We start from the raw sequence: 17218 nt of genomic DNA on the forward strand, positions 1-17218 counted from the left end.
CGGCGACACGAATGTTACTGAATTCGAGCGTCTTCGTATTGCATCGATAGGGCTGTATTTGGCGGCCGGTGTGGTTCATGCATTCGATGTTCAATGGCTTGTTTCTTTCCGTCCTATCATATCATGGATGTAACCTCACCACAATGCAATGGTTTTCTACATGCCTCATATGGAATCGTTACAAAAGGATAGGCGGCGGTTGTGGTGCGGTGGTGCGGGGAAGCTACTGAAGTACTTTTACAGTGCAATCAACTAGCTTCAGGGTTCACAGCCCAAAGAACACTTGCAGACAACGCTGGTCTTTTTGTGAAGCATATCAAACAACCCACAGGACGGGAACATAGACAGTCAAACTCGTGATATATTTCCTATTCTGTGTAGCACGACATGATCCCTGCGTCGCTTATCAGGGTGCCACCGTGTAAACGTTAAAGCAACTTCGCGGCTCTACTAGCCGAAGCAGCAAGATCTTTGATGACCCATCTTACCCCTATCTGCCTATCTTTTCAACATTCCAATTCGAAGTTTGGACTCTGGAAATTTGTGGTTTATCCAACACCTTTACGTCTTGTGTCCACGGTAGTCCTTCTATACTCCAGGTTGTCGCCTCTTCTGACAAATTCCTCGAAGCGGGGTGCAAACAAACGGCTTGCAGTCAGTAACTGTGAACTTCGTATTCCTGTCCAAGCAGTAGGCGTAACCACTCAGTCTCAATTGCGTACAATAATTTTACGCAGCATCGACTGCGACAAAACCGTGGGAACCAGTCCATTCACCACGCTACGTTACATACTACAAAGTAGACTAAAAGGCTTGGAGTCTGGTCCTTCGCGTCCCACCTTCCTCCAACCGTTCAACGCCATTTTTATCTCGTCTAGATGTCAGCCCTTACAACGCCGGCCGCCGTGCCAAACGGACGTTCCAGCTCCTTTCAGCCAATGATATGCCACGATCACGATCAAACGGGCGACGGAACCAACCTAAAACCCAATTAGAAGCCTTCCATGGTCGCAATTCGGCCGCGGCAGAATACACCTCGTTTCTTATCGGCATTCAGCCGGATCCCTGTCTGCCCAGACGAATCGGGCTGCAGCTAAGAATCAAGACGGAGGCCCTGATTGAACGAAGTAATCAGACATCAGTTAGTAGAGCGTTGTCTCTCGGTGCCCTCCTCTCCAGGCCAGCCAGTCTGGAGCCGTCGCGGGGCTAGTGTGGGATGAACTGAGGTGTTACGTAGCCATCGAGTCTAGCTCCATGCGAGGGTCCCGAGCCAGTCTTGGTTTGATAAAGGGTCATCCTCCCTCACGTTCGCCTTGTATTCTCCAGTCGTTCGGCGCAGTTAAGAGTTAACGACGCTGATAAGGTCCGTCGCTCGACACTCGGAGCTCATATTACTCGCGTTTGTCCAACTCAAGCCTGTTTCTGCCGCGTTTCACTGGACACTCGATTCCATTCCCCAATTGTACTCGGCGACGGTCTCAGCTTCGCAAGTGTCAGTGACTGCTTACTGATACTGTCGAGGTCAAAGACACCATTTGCTTCGCTCAACATGGCCGACGAGAACAAGACCGACCCTATCGAGACAGCGGCTCCGGCGTCGGCTCCGGCTTCGGCTCCTGCTCCGCCCTACACGGCCCGCCACGCTGACGGTGCCATCGCTCGCCCGGCCGGATGGATGCACAAGGGCATCAAAGTTGGAAAGAAGGAGTTCTGGTATGCGTCGCCTAAAGTGCAGCTCTTTTTGGTCTCCATCGTGTGCTTTCTATGTCCGGGCATGTTCAACGCCCTCGGTGGCCTCGGCGGTGCTGGACAATTAGATCATACCGCAGCTGACCACGCTAACACGGCGCTCGTAAGTAACTCTCGAAGACCTTATTTACCTTCTATATTGTGTCTCGGGAGTGAATTAATCTGTAAAAAGGAGTCTTACCCCCTAAGATACCTCTTCGCTCTCCTGAGATAAGGTACAAGTACCAATTACTAACGCCGAGAGTTGAGCAGTATTCGACATTTGCCGTTGTGGGCTTCTTTTCGGGTACTTTCGCCAATCGACTCGGTGTTCGCGCCACGCTGTCCCTCGGCGGTCTAGGATATTGCATCTACGCTGCCAGCTTCCTGAGCTTCAACCACACCAAAAATTATGGCTTCACAATCTTCGCCGGGGCCTTTCTTGGTGTTTGCGCTGGTCTTTTGGTCCGTACTTGACTTCAATACAGTTTCAACTCGGTTCTGGTCTGTCTTGGGAGCAACAACGGCCCATCCGAACTGCGTGAGGAGTTGTTGCCCCTGAGATGTAACTTCATATCCCCGAGCCAATGCTTCGTTCTGGAGGTAGTAAATACTGACTCCAGTCTTTTACAGTGGACAGGTCAAGGCGCCATCATGATGTCATATCCTCCTGAGCAGAGTAAGGGGCGCTACATTAGTTGGTTCTGGCTGATATTCAACTTGGGGGCAGTTATTGGCAGTTTGATTCCTCTGGCCCAGAACATCAACACCACCAGCGCCGCTACCGTGACGGATGGCACCTATGTCGGATTCATCGTGCTAATGTTACTTGGCGCCATCTTGGCCCTGTTTCTCTGCAACGCGGACAAGGTCCAGCGTGAAGACGGGTCCCGCGTCATCCTGATGAAGAGCCCGACCTGGCAGTCCGAGCTTCGGGGTCTCTACGAAACGCTCATCCTCGAACCGTGGATTGTGCTCCTTTTCCCCATGTTCTTCGCCTCGAACATCTTCTACACGTACCAACAGAACGTCGTCAACGGCAGCCTGTTCAACACGCGGACCAAGGCGCTCAACAACCTGCTCTACTGGCTCGCCCAGATTTTCGGCGCCCTTATTTTTGGGTACGCTCTGGATTTCCATAATGCACGCCGGACAATTCGAGCCAGAGGTGCCCTTGTCGTGCTCTTCGTACTCACCATGGTCATCTGGGGAGGTGGATATGCGTTCCAGAAGAAGCAGCCCTCGCGAAATGCGGAAAATGTACAAGTGTACGACTGGACAGACGGCGGGGAGCTGTTCATTGGGCCCATGTTCCTTTACATATTTTACGGATTTTATGATGCCGCGTGGCAGACAACCATCTATTGGTACGTTTAATTCTCCTCTGCGACTTTCAGGCGCGACAAAATTGTTAACTACTGATAGGTTCATGGGGGCTCTCTCCAATTCGGGCCGCAAGACCGCCAACATGGCCGGCTTTTACAAGGGCATCCAATCCGCTGGTGCTGCCATTTTCTGGCGCCTCGACGGGCTGAAGGTCGAATATAATGCTATATTTGGCGCAACTGTAAGTCTTGCCTCTCTGATTCTCCTCTATATGGTTCTAGCTCGAGTCTCTAAAGCATGACTCCAGTGGGGAATCCTGGCCGGCTCCCTCGTTATTGCTGCCCCTGTCATCTTCATACGGATCAAGGACACCGTCCCGCTCGAGGAGGATCTCAAGTTCAGTGACGAGACCGTCGAGGATGTTGCGCCGGTAGGTGTGCTGGACGAGAAGCATGGTGATGTCTGAGGGATTCCACTCTCTTTGGGAATCATGGATGGAATGTTGTGTGGAATCGAATGGGGAGGTGCTTTATGACTCTTGTGTTGAGCTCATCACAAGAGGTGCGAGGCGTGGGTTTGATAAGACGGACGATTATTCGCCATGGTAATGTTTTATGTAATGGGATATGCACTTGATACCTGATTGATTTCGAAGAATTCAAGAGATATATTACTCGTATATTTCGACGCGGTGCCCGGGCCTCCTCACTTGACCCATCTCCAGGGGATCGTCAATTTATTCGGCTTTCTTATGAGGCATGCAAAATAATTTGATGTGGCCTTCATTGTCACCGCCGTGCCGCATTGGATTTCCATCCACCCGAGCTCATTCAAGGCCAGAGACCATCAGCTACCTACATACACACGGAAATCGTGACATCGATGGCGTCCATAGCAAGTTGCAGTGCTTCCTATTGACGACGGGCAGTGTATGCCCGTAGGTCTAAGGTGAAAATGATGGAGAAGCACAACAATATCCCTAACAAGATCAGCTGTCCGGGAGTGTAACAAAAAGATAAATTAAGAGCCCTGTCGCCCTGATCAGTAACAAAAGTACCTCAGTAGGTACGAACAATCGACTGAGACTTAACAGGCTTGAACAGAATAGGGCCTCAACAGATCTTAGAACAGGATCACCTCAGCAGGTGGATAACTCAATGAAACCTCAACAGGCTGGGATCGATCGACTCTACCACTATAATACGAAGAAGCTTAATAAAAATAAGAGGCTTTTCTAAAAGTACGCTTACTGTCGAAGTTATTATATTTTCAAATACCTCCGCGAGCGAAGGCTTTCCTAATATCATGGTAGTAAAAGTATAACATATAAAACTGTAATATAACTCATATATCGGTTAGTCTTAGTTTATAATAGACTTTCCTTTAGCATATATTTCCCCTGTACTGTAGCTTAAGGTGTCACGACCTGGGTTGCATCGCATTGGTAGAGACCTCGATTAGGTGCTATCGACGAAGATTCTACTCTAAGGAGCGAAGGAAAGAAGATCACAAACTTAGGTTTGAGGGAGCGCGACTAAGTCGTCCACGCTTGGCGGGGCTCCTGTAGGGGTTATGATTGGCTTCCCATCTGGCACTGCCATGGCAGGTGTTCCAGCTGTACGTCACCTGGTTGTAGTGAGTCTGCGATGGTTGACCTTCACAATTAGATACAAAAGAAACTTGCCCCTCCAAGTTTCCATAGTGCCTCGAGCACTATTTGAGGGGCCCAGAAGGTTTTCTTGAAACGCCATTGGATCGCCATGATTTCGCCCACCTATCCAGGGTGGCTCGATCTCAACCTTCTAGCCCATCCTACTTATAATTTGTGACAATATCATAGCTATAAGTCTACGCCTACGATAAGACGGCCTTACCGCGTTCGGAGAGAGTGCTACGGGAAAAGGTACTCTTAAGCCTCCGGGGGTACTGGAATAGCCTTAGCCGAGGCCTAGCGAGATAGCGACGCCACCAGAGTCGGCGTTATAGGGGTAATTAGACTCTCTATAGCGTGAGGTTAGCGGCTGAAGCGTTGAATGAATACTAAGATAACAGCTAAGTTTTAAAGCACCAGACATTTTACCGCGATTTGCATGCTAATAAGTCTTACAGGGGGTACAGACTAGCAGGGGCCCTCAACACCTTCAAACCACATAGAAATATGGCTGTCAGGGGCCCCTAGCACGGTTAGAATAGCTATTTGAGGCTTAGTAACTATAAGCCAACCAGGTTACCTAATCAGGGCCTCCGGTAAGGGTATTGGTGATAATCCACGCTGACCCTAGCTCACCAGGTTGCCATGGTGAGATTGTTCCGACCCTTGTACATAATCTTGTATGTAAAAATGATGATACTGTAATGCAGAATCAACTCTGTTTGAAGTTTCGAAGCTAGTCGTCACAATCCTCCGAAAGTTCCTTTGTAATGGCTAACCGTTGCCCGATAAGTCTTGCGCTCCTTATCCTAAATTCCTTCTTTGAAAGATTGTCTGCTCTCTCAAACTGCTCAGACACACAGGTCCATATCCAAACAACTTTGGATGCTGTTCATCGGAGCATTGCTCCCACGAAACGTATTTCACAGCGCCTGTGTGCGGTACTTTCCAACCCACACTACATAATAGATTTCGTGCATCATTATGCAGCAAAGTAACCATATTCGTGTTATAGTGTATTTCATATACGAAGTTACGCGCGAAGTATAATGATTGACAAAAATGTATGATGTTACGATCAGAATGTACTAGGATTGCTGCGGGCTTCCTTTGAGTAACTTCAAACTAGTCACATAACAGCAGTTACAAGGAGCCAAGTTCTAAGAATATGCTGTCCTCCATGACGGCTGTGGGACGGCTCTGGCTTCTACTTGTTAAGCAGAGGTATAACGAGTGTATACCGAGGCGATTATGACCAAGGTATAAACATAGTCGAACAGCAAGTAATATGGATTGCAGACCGGTGCAATCCATAACACGAAAGATAACCCTCGACTCTACCAAAAATAGAATATAACCGTGAAAGTAACCGTAGTTTATTAGACAAGGATACACACCGGTCACCTGGGTATCTCCTTGGGAAAAGGTCGGTTTGATTACGGACTTACAACCAACCTCAAGAGTTCACACTGCATTCATATTGCTGCTCATATCACGCTCTATAACCACCGTATACCTTGCCATATCCGGTTCATATTATTGGATAATTTTAACGGAACTAAAATCACCCCTGAGGATTAAGTGACAGGTTTCTAGAATTGCTCAACTGACATCGGGTTTTACGATGGCGGCCAGGGGTATTTTCCGGCCTAACGCTAGCATACTTTATTGGTTGAACCCGAATAGTAAGCACTGAACATTGCTACAATACTGCGGCAGATATCTTATATCCGTAGCTACTAGAGTTGTACAGATTGTTGTGCCTTACGTTCTCTAAGTGCTACAAACTGTCCAACAATGGGCAGAGTGCCCTGATATCCTAATTTATACATTCACATAATATATATGCAAGTATGTACCCATCTTATCAAAGCAGTGGCACAATAGATAATCTTACCAGCTCTTGACCTTCTGCATGCTACCCTCCTCGACGAGGGCCTTGTGCATATCGAAACTGTTAAACAATAAGTGCGGCTCATGACCCCAGCCCTTCTTCAGACACTCATACTCGGCCTTCTCGAAGTAGTGCTTGAGAATGGGTTTGTAGACTTCGTGCGCACACTTGTCGATGATGACGCGGGCTCTCTCGCGCGGAGCCAGACCTCGCACGTCGGCAAGTCCGTTCTCGGTCACGATGACGTCGAGGTCGTGCTCGGTCTGGTCGATGTGCGTACACATGGGGACGATGCAGCTGACACCGTGGGGGTCCGTCTTCGATGGTCGCGTGGATGGCGTGTGCATGATGCTGTACTTGGCTGAGCGAAGGAAATCGGCGGACCCGCCGAGGCCGTTGAGCATACGAGAGCCCATTACGCATGTGCTGTTGGCGTGGGCGTAAATGTCAACTTCCACCGGAGTGTTCATTCCGATGACGCCCAATCGTCGAATGATCTCAGGGGAGTTGGACACTTGCTGCGACCGGAGGAGCAACTTGTCGTAGTAGGACTCCCAGTTGTCGTAGAAGCGCTTGAATCCTTCAGGCGAGAATCGGATAGAGGTGGCGGTGGCGAATTCGAGTCTACCGGAATCAAACAGGTCGAGGAAGGTATCTTGGATGACCTCGGTCCAGACCTTGAGATTCCAGAAGTTGGACTCGCTCAGCCCGCCGATGACGGCGTTGGCGATGTTGCCGATACCGGACTGAATGGGGAGCAGAGATTTGGGCATACGGCCGTGCTTGACTTCGTGCTCAAAATACTCGATGAGATGGTGCGCAATCGCAGCAGATGACGCGTCCGGTGGAGTGTTTGGCGATGTTTGGTCCTGATAGTCTGACTCGATCACGCCCACCACCTTCTCGGGGTCTAGCGGGATGGATGTGGTTCCTATCCTGTCCTCCACACCCATGATGAGGTAAGGCTTTCGGCGCGGGGGCAACTCAGTCATGGTGATGTCGTGCAACCCTTCGAAACTCGGCAATGAAGTGTTGACTTCGATGATGATCTGCATCGTGACATTAGTATGCAATAAAGGATGGTCGCTTTTGTGTTTGTACCTTGTCTGCGGCTTGGATTAACTCAGGGGTTGCGCCAACTGAGGCACCGGGGACGATACTGCCGTCCTCCAGGATGTCAGTCGCCTCCACAACCACCACATCCAGCTTTTTGCCGTCTGTCCGGTCCTTGGTGTAGTATCCCTGCGAAGGTTAGTGGCTGCGGCTATTTATTTCCATGCATATGCACGCGCATATGCGTACGCCCCGTGTTGGTAGGGAAACTCACGTAAAGAAGGTCGACGGGAAACATCGACAAGTGCTTGTCGAAGAAATTGATGCGGCCCTCGTTGATTCCTTTCGCGATGGCCTTTCCCACCTGATGAGGACTGCGGCGCTCAATCATATCGAGCGAGGCCCATCGGTTCTCCGTCTCGGCTCCGGATGAAGCACCCACAAAGAGCGAGTACTTGAGTTTGCCCTGCAAACCGTTTTTCTCAACGTGGTCTGCCAAGAAGGTAGGAAGCTTCCTGGAATCATGGTTAGCCCTGTGCCAACCAAGCTAAGTGAGGAATTGGCTGTACTTAGGATATCCCACGCCGGTGAAACCAGACCAGCCAATGTACGAGCCATTGGGGAAATGGCGCAACATGTCCTCGGGTCGGCATAGCTGCTTCAGCATCGACGGCCGGCGGATGCGGGCCTTCAGGGCTGCCGAGGCCACAGGTGACGCCATAATGTAAGGAGGATAAGGAAGGATGAGGGGAGAGATGGTCGATACTGAGCTCGACTGGGTATCGCTACAGCTTCCAAGAGGTGTGTTCACATGCACCCTAAACAGATAGGTCCCTGGATTGGAATTCTGAAGGATGAGAAGCACAAGTCCAAAGACCGGAGCTCACTTTCAAAGAAATATGGTTCGATTCTCCACCCCTACTTCGTAAACCCATCATGATAAGCTACGCCCGATACAGTGGGCGTAAAATGTCCCACGGTGGGGTTAGATTGTGGGGGAGCTCGCCCTACTGCTCGAGTACGAAGTAGCGAACCGCGACTTGACGCGACCACTTTGAAACATTATCCCATGAAAAATACCGAATACTCAATGATGAAAAGTCTCAGACAGCAGCATCCGACGATTGAAATAACCTTAAGCTTCCTGGTAATCCATGAAGCACGCCCCTAGCATGCACAATCAACGCGGACAATGGATTGCTGCAGGAATACGTAGCTGCAAATGCAGCATCCCAACTGCCCGTAACTCGAACCCTCAAGTCCAGGGGGGCTCCACCGAATTGACTTTCTCGGCCCGAGTTATACACTACCACGGGACTCTCCATTCGACCGAGGACAACATACTCCTTGCTGCAGATATCATGCGTGAATAAGATCTAGTTTATCTACATTAGATTGTAGGTGAAGCTTAGTTCACCTTCAGCCGGAGACGCGGGCCTATGGACAGGGGCTAGACTGTGATGATTATGTTGCCGACGCGCGGTCCTTCTGCGGCCAAACAAGTTGGGTGATGTTTGTGAGAGTGGCTTCTAGCACGTCCCAAGCGAACGTCAGAGTAACCAAACAAACCAGTAGAATAGACCGGTTGAAGAATTGGGAATCAGGCTGGACCGTCGACGACTTGCAAGGGTTAGAGCTTGAATCTGTATTTGTTTACTTCCTAAAGTAGACATGTCTGAGCTGGGGCCTTAGCGTGGTCCTTAGGACTATTGACAGGAACATCAAATACCCTGGTTTGAGATTGGGTTTCTGACAAGTAAGTATAAGCCATATCAGCAAAGCTGCTGCCAGATGTTCGCGCGGGCACCCCTTAACTACGAAAACAAAATCACTTGAGTTACGATAGAAAGCACCGTTTGCTGTGAGTGCTGTCCATGCATTTAGATGTGTTGAACTGAGGTGTGATATCACAGGATGGTGGTTGCCAGGGATCATGTGGGAGAACAGAAGAGTCGTGTTGGCGCAGGAGAATGATACACTGGTATTCTTTTCAACAATTTCAACTGTTCGGGTGACGTTTGAACAGATCCCGCCACATCTCTCTCAATCCATAATGCGGTGCCTTTGACTCGTATATCGTGGCTCTATTGCCTTCCCGTCCGAAACGGTCCAGTATGCCGCCAGGTCGATGACCAATGGTCTCTACACCGGGTTTGGCCCGAACAGCTCGTTCCTTAATGATATCCGCGAGCTGCGGTGCTACATCAGCATAGCATGTGTTCAACTCCCTCTCCAGGGAGAAGTAGGCCTTCTTGGCGAGCTCGGGGGCCATCAGATTGTACGACCGTGTCAGGGTGTTCAGGTTGTTCACAGACAGTTCCATGTACGCTTTTTCCGTCTTCACCCAATCTGGGTCTCTAAAAGGCGGCGGCAGGGACTGGGCTAGGGGTGCTGTCTCTGAATTGTTCCCCTCAACCGCAGTGGCATCAGGCAGCGAGTCCATTGCGAGCTCAGCGTTGGCTTCCGCGATGACCTGCTGTCGAATCTTGACCATGACAGGGTCCTCGGTTGAGTTGGTCGGCACAGAGATCTGCTCGACATTGCGCCTCTTGGGATTGGCGAGTTCCTCCGCTCTGGCAAATCTCCGAGCCTCGTTCATCTGGTGTTCCAAAGAGCCGCCTTTGCTTGCGATCATCCGTGCAGCATGACGCTTCCAGTCATTGCGTAGGCGAGATCTGAAGACGTGTGCGGCTTTGATCAGCTCTTGCTGCTTCTCTATCCATGGCGGGACAATATCTTGACGTTTGATGATTTTGTTCATGATGTACTCGGTCGTGTCAATAAAAGCATTGTCTGAGCGGGTGTCTCTTTCAATTCCCTTTCCTCTGGGAATGTTCTTGAACTGGCCCCTGGCAATAGCGTCCTCGATTCTCTCGTTAGCGAGCGAGGCAAGGCCTGTGAGGGTATTCGGCATGGCTCTTGCCGCGGGTTTGAACCTGTCTCGGAACTCTTGCCTCATGGATTCTTTCTCCTTGTCACTGAGGTTCTTGTCAAGCTCCTTCAGCCCCAGCCCGGTGTATGCCGCCGCTTTCTCACGCGCACTCGCCGCGCGTACTCCAGCGCTCACATTGCTCTCGCCTTTTATGCGCACATCAATTGGTTTGAGATCTGGCATCTTCGGTCGACCTCGTAGTCCGGGGGGGAGTGGTTTTCGGGCGTCGTTGAGCATTCGCAAGACGGCGTCTTCGGTGGATTCCTCACCAGTCCATGCTTGGCTCGAGGCAGTCAAGCGTGTACCTTCGCCGGCTGCCGTGGGCATTCCGGCTTGAGCAAATGCGGAGCTGTATGCAGAGCGAAACTGGGCGTCTTGCACCTTGGCCAACAAGCGCTCCTTCAGCTCTTCCGAGAAGCCAGCATCTTCAACAGCACGACGTCCCGCGCGACCGCCAGAGAAGAGCACATCCTCTGTCGCCTCTTCAAGTCTTCGGGACATAGGTCCCGATTCGGGTTTCGTGGCGTCATCTGCAGAACTGCTTGCTTCGTCGGCAGGTTGCGACTTCGAACTCGTGGAACCGGGTGCACTGGCCGAATACTGTCGATGGGCGTTGCGAATGCGGGCAATGCGAGCCTCTGCGGTCAATCGCGGTCTGGGCCTCGGCTGGAGCAAGGCTCCAACACATCTTGCACAAATATATGAAGACGATGTTGCTCTTGCGGTCATTGTCTCCATGTCTAGGTCACTCCCATTATAGAAAGCTTCATCTTGTCGCGCTGAGGGGGGGGGGCGAGATACAGGTCGATGCTTCGGAAAGTGGTGACGGCAACTTTTGGTGGCCTAAAATCTCACCCGGAGATAATTGGCATGATTGTAATGATAATCGCTATCTCCGATTCTTCGTCTTCGGCTTTCAGGTTAGGGTTGGGGTTAGGGTTATTCTTGAGTACGAGGACTTGATGTTTATTAAACCTTTCCTTCACTGACAACTGCGGAGCTGAAGTTGCCAACGTGTTGAGCTTTCAATGGCAGAGATAAGACAGTTACAAGCGCAAGTCATTCCCGTTTAGCAGCCAGGGGCATCAGTCTCCCAGTAGGAAAAATTACTACGTTGCGGCATGACTGGACGATCAACTTCTTCAAATGGAGCTTCTATCCATGCCGTTACGTAGGGACGGCTAAGTCCAGTTCGAGAAATTATGCATTTGTATTTAGCGTTCTGTACCTTTTGTTCTACCTTTTTTTCTCACTGTTCAGCGGGGTCTCATGCTCATATCTGCACCATGAACTGAGAGGCAGCTGCTTTGTCTAGTAATGGTCACGTCCTGACGAGCCATTGGTCAGGGTGCAATAACGTTCCGACAGAGTAATGTCAAGCAGGTACATCTGTTCTCTTATACTAGTCATTTGCAATTTACTTTTGGGTGCCTGTGGTAGTCTACATAATTAGCATGATGAGGCAAACTTATGGACGTTTCCAGGTTGTCTTAATTCCTTCCCTAACTGGTAATAGAGTTGATAGCAACCAAGTTTCTATGAAACTTCTCCATACTCAACAAAGCCTTGAAAAATTTCGAACCGTCCTGGGTTGTATCTCCGATATGTGATTTGAGAGTACAATTACACAGGCCAGTGGCCGACTCTCTCGCTCTCCTCAAAATAAAACAAGAACACGGCGATTCTAACTCAACGAAATTCACCTCCATTCACAATCCTGCGATATACGACAAAAATAAATGTATCAGGGTCCCCATTCATCCTCCACAGGCTGGCGAGGTAACCTGCCATGCGTCTGTGGACCTCAAGATGGCTGTGATGTTCACAATCCGGAAAGAGTTCTCATTTACTACAACATCCGCCTCCCGGTCACAACTAAGAAGTTGAATTTTGTCCAGAAACTCCTCCCCAGCACAAAAGGCGTCACCAATGTCCCCAGGCCACCCAAATTCGGTGATTACCAGTATTCCCAGGATGGCGAAGCAATCATTTCACACCTCTCGCTCGATGCTACGTCCGTGGATCCCTTAAGAGCGCTGCACCTCAACATCCCGTCCATAATTGCTTTCTACCATCTGGACTGGGCACGGCAAATCCAGTCACCTCCAGATCAAGGAGTCCTCGTCACACCAAGTGCACTGAGGTGCAAAGGCATATGCAAGGGAATTGTTGATCGAAGTCGCATCAACTGGAGCGTCCATTCGCTGTGGATAAATGGTTCATTCTATTTGGACCAGCGGGCTGTACTGAGCATCGGGCCCAGAAAGGAAGATGCTAAGTACCGCCACTCGACGGAGCACATGGAGGAGAAGTTCAAAATTTGCCGGCACAAGAAGTTCTATATTCGGTCAACGTCTTTCGAGGGCCAGCACGGTATTCTGAAGGCGACGGTCAAGTATGCCGTCAAGTCTCCAAGAAAGACGTTGACTCGTGACCGCGAGTGGCACAGCATTTACGGACCCAAGGCATATGGCGCAGCCTGTAACGATTGCTGTACGGACATGGAATATCAGTTTGAGCTAGTCGATGACCGTATCGTGGTCAGTATCATGGCATGGAAGGACTTGGGTGAGGGGAAGAACCGCTTCGATCCCAAGTGGATTATCGCGTTGAGGGGGAAAGCCCAGGAACACAACAAACTCCCGCTCATGAATCGCAGTTATAGCAATTCATCCGACCTAACAGTGAGGGCTGCGGCCTTGGCGGCAGAAGAGCAACCCGTACCGCAACCCGCGCCACAAACTACCATGAAAGAAAACTAGAGCCAGGATGCGGAGCATATAGTACGAGGGGTGGAGCTCGCTACTTATCGGCTGACCTAATGAAATGTTTCACCAAGCGGTTTGGGCTGGAATATACTAGATGCAAGGAAGTAGCCAATAGTCTTCTTATAATTATCACGTCTCTGGTGCTGATATACTCCGACATAATTCAAGGCCATGATTTCAACATACCTAGCAGGTGTAATCTCTGGCCAGTCTAGAATACGTTAGATATCATTACAACACCGTTCCAACTACCTTTAACTACATACTTTACATAAATATACCGAAACTAGAAACAGCAGACCGGACCTATGAACTACGAGTAGGGCAGCATGACGCAAAGGCAGACGTCTGTGTACTCCAGCCTGCGGTTATTGCGAGCAGAAAGTATCGATCTTCACTGCGAGGCCGTTTTCATAATTACTTGTAAACATGGTTTCGTTTGCGTATCGAAACGCGGCTCCGTCTACTGAACACACTCATCTAAAATCCGGCCGAAGTGTGAAAAGTTGCTCTCAAAGGTTTCTTTTTTGACTCGCAGATACTGCTCCTTCCGTCGTACTTCTAGGGCTGGGGCTAAGAGGCAACAGGTCCACAAGTATATCGAAGGGATCATCGCAGAGTGCAAATTCTCGTATTTCGACACCAGCTCGCCTCTCTTTCCGGCTGCCTGTATTAGTTCCTGTCTTTTCTAGAGCTCTACTTGGAATCCACGTCCCTAGTATCTTATCCGGCAACTCGACACCATGGAGCTCAAGAAGTCCATGGTGTACAGTCACAAGTCCAGAGTGAGCATGGCCAGTCCGAGATCTTAACTGCTCAGTACTTAGATTGCTCCGACTCAGGTGGTCCGTCTATCTTGCCGAATTCCGAGGGATAGAATGATTCATTCTTGGTCAAGAATACCATGTTATAGATTTTCAAGTAGCTGCCACTCACTGCTGGGTAGCTTGGGTATATAAGACGTTTCAAAAGCCATGCCCTCAGCCATTGATTAGCCAGGGCTAAAATTAATATGGGCATTTGGCGTCTCTCTGGTCTCAGGCTGTATCAGTCCTCTCAAAGATGTCAGACTGTACTGCTCATTTAGCTTGGCTACCTCGATTATTATATAACGTTACTTGCAGCCTTGTGATATGAGGTGAGACTATGCTGATATGGCCAACTTATCCCTTCACCTGCCTCCTTAACTCTCTTCCTCATGGGTAAAGATGACTTAGCCATCGTGAGCATATGCATTGAGTAAAATATGAGTGCCCCGTCATTTCTGAGAAAGAGAGAGTAAAAGTAGCCTCTGGATGGCCAAAGCAGCCGGGCATATCTTCTGTCTCATGAAGCGGTTACCCCGATTCATTCCATTGGAGGTGAGGCCATCACATCCGCTCTATATCCAGTCTCGCCAGATGTACCTTATGTATTGCGCGATGCTTCGAGACGACATCAATACCTAGTTGGTTCCATATTGCTGGGATGGCTTTCAGGTATCTCTTTCACTTTACACATGGACGATATTAGTTTATTTGCCTTGCTGCAAAAGTTGAGCAGAGTTTTGTTGCAACATCCTGCATAGACTCAAAACAAGCAGCGATATCATATAGCCTCGATGAGATATGGCCACAGACAAGTTACACTATACGCCCAATGCTGTTGTTTCCTTGTGCAGTAAAGCTACGTAAAAAGGGGCAACCCAGGGTCCCAGGAAACCACTCGTGACCGTGACGAGGGCTAAGCAAAGGAAACTAAGAGGACGTACTGCATTTTGTAAAAAAGAATCAGAATCTCGTCTCACACCTGATGAGCACATTTGGCAACGATGATTCAAGACCTACACAGTTGGACTCTAACACATACCATGTAGCTAGATCGGCCGTGTTCCGATGTGATTACGACAATATCACATTGCCGACTCATGAACTTCGAGCTCCTTCACTTTCCAGGCTGCTTGAATCATACATCACATCGCCATTGACCCGTCTCAAAGGATTGGTACAACAAGTCCCGGGCAAGCAGGTCTACTGCCTAGTCACGAAAAATCATATATCTCACTCGATATTTCCTGCACATATGGAGGTCATGCCACCACTATCCTGTGACTGACATGTTGACAAGGTTAGTCTGGGTTGGGTGGGCCACGTTGTCATCGAATACAATTGGCCCACTGAGGCCTGAGGTGCAGCAGAACCGGTGAAGGCGAAATCTGTCATCAATACTTGTGAGCGTGCAAGCTGCTGGAGACTAGACCGCTCGTTCGGCGTTTATCTTACTCGAGGACCCACGATATGAGTACCAGTGCGCCGTAGGGCCCCAACAAGTCATTGGGTGCTGAGTCTATCATCAGGGTCGAGAACCAGCCAGACTGGTGCGGGCCGCCTCGGGTATGCGCCCCAGTTGTTGGCGCCGTCGAAGCCACCCACAGGAGCTTTATACAACGGTCGTCCGTAAGCCAAGCCCCACGCTTTCAACCCACCTGTTGCGCCATCCAGCGGTCCGCAAGCGGCCAGCCACCCAAAGCTAGGGGACATTATCCCACAGACCATGGTTTGGTGGATGGAATCTTTATTCCCTCATGACGCCCAAGACGGGGAAAAAAATAAAAAAAATAAAAATAGAGACTTCCTTTCGAAGCAGGGTCCCACTCGCGAACATAAATGACTCGTCCTTCTGGTTGCATATGCTCAACGACGCCAAAGCCTGTTGCGCACTTTGCAGCAACTGTCGTATGCCCTCGTCTGGGCTGCAAAATCTCTGCAGTTCCCGTTGCCCCACTGTCACCTCCAGCGCACGATGGCGGCATGCGCAGATGCTGATTGACTTGTCACCAATTGACATCATTTCCGAGATAAACTCTCTCCTGAATCGCAGACCAACCATGGAAACGACAAATAAAACAGCAAAACGGCTTGTTTTTTTCCAGGCACGAAGAAGGCATGGTGGGTTGTGGTCGGGTCGCGTCTGACCGCATATAGCCCAGGGCCCGTTGAGGGAAACCTCCAATCAGCACGCGATCGCAAAAGCGAATGAGGCATTGCCACACTTTGCATGTGCTGGGTTCCTGTGTACCTTGCATTAGTGCGCCGGTCCGGAAAAGCGAAGAAATGCGAAGAAGGCAGAATGTATGCTTGCTGACTGGTTGCAAACAGGGCAGCATAGGCACCTTGTCAGCAAGATGGTGTGATTCCATGAGATGGCATTTAGCAGGTAAAAGGTGCAGGGTGTGTGATGCGGCAGTGGGATGTCCGCCTGTTTCTCCTGTGGAAAACAGGGTGTGGCCATCAAACCGCCAACTTTGTTGAGTTGCAAAATACGTGCCGCTGAAGCTTGAATTGCCAAATCGGGAGCCGCAGCACCCCATCAAAACTTCAGAGTCGCAGCCGGATCTTGGGATGCGTCTTGTGCATATGCTTTGGTCACGAGTACAAGGCCAAGTCGGTGCCTTACAGGATTGCAAATGTACTGGACTGGGACTTTGACGAAGTCTTCCCGATCAGTCAAAAAAATCCTTCTGGGCGGCCCGCTGTAAAGCTCATGATGCCATGGCACGGCTCCATGTCACTTCGCTCGGGCGACCAAAAATCAGTTTCACGAGCACCACAACGTTCATTTGAGCGGTAACATCGGCATGATGAGAAGCCAAAGATAGCCAGCATATGGAGTATGCTAAGGAAGCTGGTTGGTCCGCGGCGCGAGACAATGACGCACAAGTGACTGAAACCCGTTCGTTATATGAACAGGAAAACTCCAGAAGATGACTGCATACAGAATTATGGCCGGGGCCACGGAGCCTTCTTGGTCCTCCACTTGGGTAGAGAGTTTTGCATGTTTCTAGTCTGAAAACTCTGCTCATATCAAGCAGGTTGTTGAAGTTACAT

At 49.9% G+C, this 17218-nt stretch overlaps 4 protein-coding genes across 4 annotated transcripts; 2 read left to right on the forward strand and 2 right to left on the reverse strand.

Moving 5' to 3' along the window:
• Positions 1 to 1246: 1246 nt before the first annotated feature.
• Positions 1247 to 3531, forward strand: BCR38DRAFT_211949 (major facilitator superfamily transporter). Its single transcript, XM_040854163.1, has 5 exons — positions 1247 to 1852; positions 2002 to 2193; positions 2362 to 3095; positions 3154 to 3295; positions 3362 to 3531. The coding sequence occupies exons 1-5, from the start codon at positions 1550 to 1552 to the stop codon at positions 3518 to 3520; spliced, it is 1530 nt and encodes a 509-aa protein (XP_040715730.1). The 5' UTR covers positions 1247 to 1549; the 3' UTR covers positions 3521 to 3531.
• Positions 3532 to 6210: 2679 nt separating this feature from the next.
• BCR38DRAFT_392988 (uncharacterized protein) lies at positions 6211 to 8537 on the reverse strand. The gene is made up of 4 exons (XM_040857590.1): positions 8222 to 8537; positions 7927 to 8167; positions 7701 to 7841; positions 6211 to 7648 (listed from the first exon to the last, which is right to left on the reverse strand). Exons 1-4 carry the CDS (start codon positions 8371 to 8373, stop codon positions 6599 to 6601), a joined length of 1584 nt encoding a protein of 527 aa, XP_040715731.1. The 5' UTR covers positions 8374 to 8537; the 3' UTR covers positions 6211 to 6598.
• A 1114-nt stretch (positions 8538 to 9651) lies between these two features.
• Positions 9652 to 11085, reverse strand: BCR38DRAFT_458040 (uncharacterized protein; the record flags this gene model as incomplete). Its single annotated transcript, XM_040862113.1, has 2 exons — positions 9652 to 10029; positions 10069 to 11085. The coding sequence occupies 2 exons, from the start codon at positions 11083 to 11085 to the stop codon at positions 9652 to 9654; spliced, it is 1395 nt and encodes a 464-aa protein (XP_040715732.1).
• A 1238-nt stretch (positions 11086 to 12323) lies between these two features.
• BCR38DRAFT_409695 (uncharacterized protein) lies at positions 12324 to 13346 on the forward strand (the record flags this gene model as incomplete). Its single annotated transcript, XM_040858395.1, has 1 exon — positions 12324 to 13346. The coding sequence occupies one exon, from the start codon at positions 12324 to 12326 to the stop codon at positions 13344 to 13346; it is 1023 nt and encodes a 340-aa protein (XP_040715733.1).
• Positions 13347 to 17218: the final 3872 nt, after the last annotated feature.

This window comes from Pseudomassariella vexata, assembly GCF_002105095.1.
Source record: "Pseudomassariella vexata strain CBS 129021 chromosome Unknown BCR38scaffold_7, whole genome shotgun sequence".
NCBI classification, from domain to species: domain Eukaryota; kingdom Fungi; phylum Ascomycota; class Sordariomycetes; order Amphisphaeriales; family Pseudomassariaceae; genus Pseudomassariella; species Pseudomassariella vexata.

Excerpts from the sequence above, each read along its gene's own strand:
- BCR38DRAFT_211949 (XM_040854163.1), top strand. The coding sequence starts at position 1,550 with ATGGCCGACGAGAACAAGACCGACCCTATCGAGACAGCGGCTCCGGCG. Across the intron at positions 2,194-2,361 it reads GTGTTTGCGCTGGTCTTTTG|TGGACAGGTCAAGGCGCCAT; the intron begins GTCCGTACTTGA and ends AGTCTTTTACAG. Across the intron at positions 3,296-3,361 it reads ATGCTATATTTGGCGCAACT|TGGGGAATCCTGGCCGGCTC; the intron begins GTAAGTCTTGCC and ends GCATGACTCCAG.
- BCR38DRAFT_392988 (XM_040857590.1), bottom strand. The coding sequence starts at position 8,373 with ATGGCGTCACCTGTGGCCTCGGCAGCCCTGAAGGCCCGCATCCGCCGG. Across the intron at positions 8,168-8,221 it reads ACCGGCGTGGGATATCCTAA|GAAGCTTCCTACCTTCTTGG; the intron begins GTACAGCCAATT and ends CCATGATTCCAG. Across the intron at positions 7,649-7,700 it reads TAATCCAAGCCGCAGACAAG|ATCATCATCGAAGTCAACAC; the intron begins GTACAAACACAA and ends GTCACGATGCAG.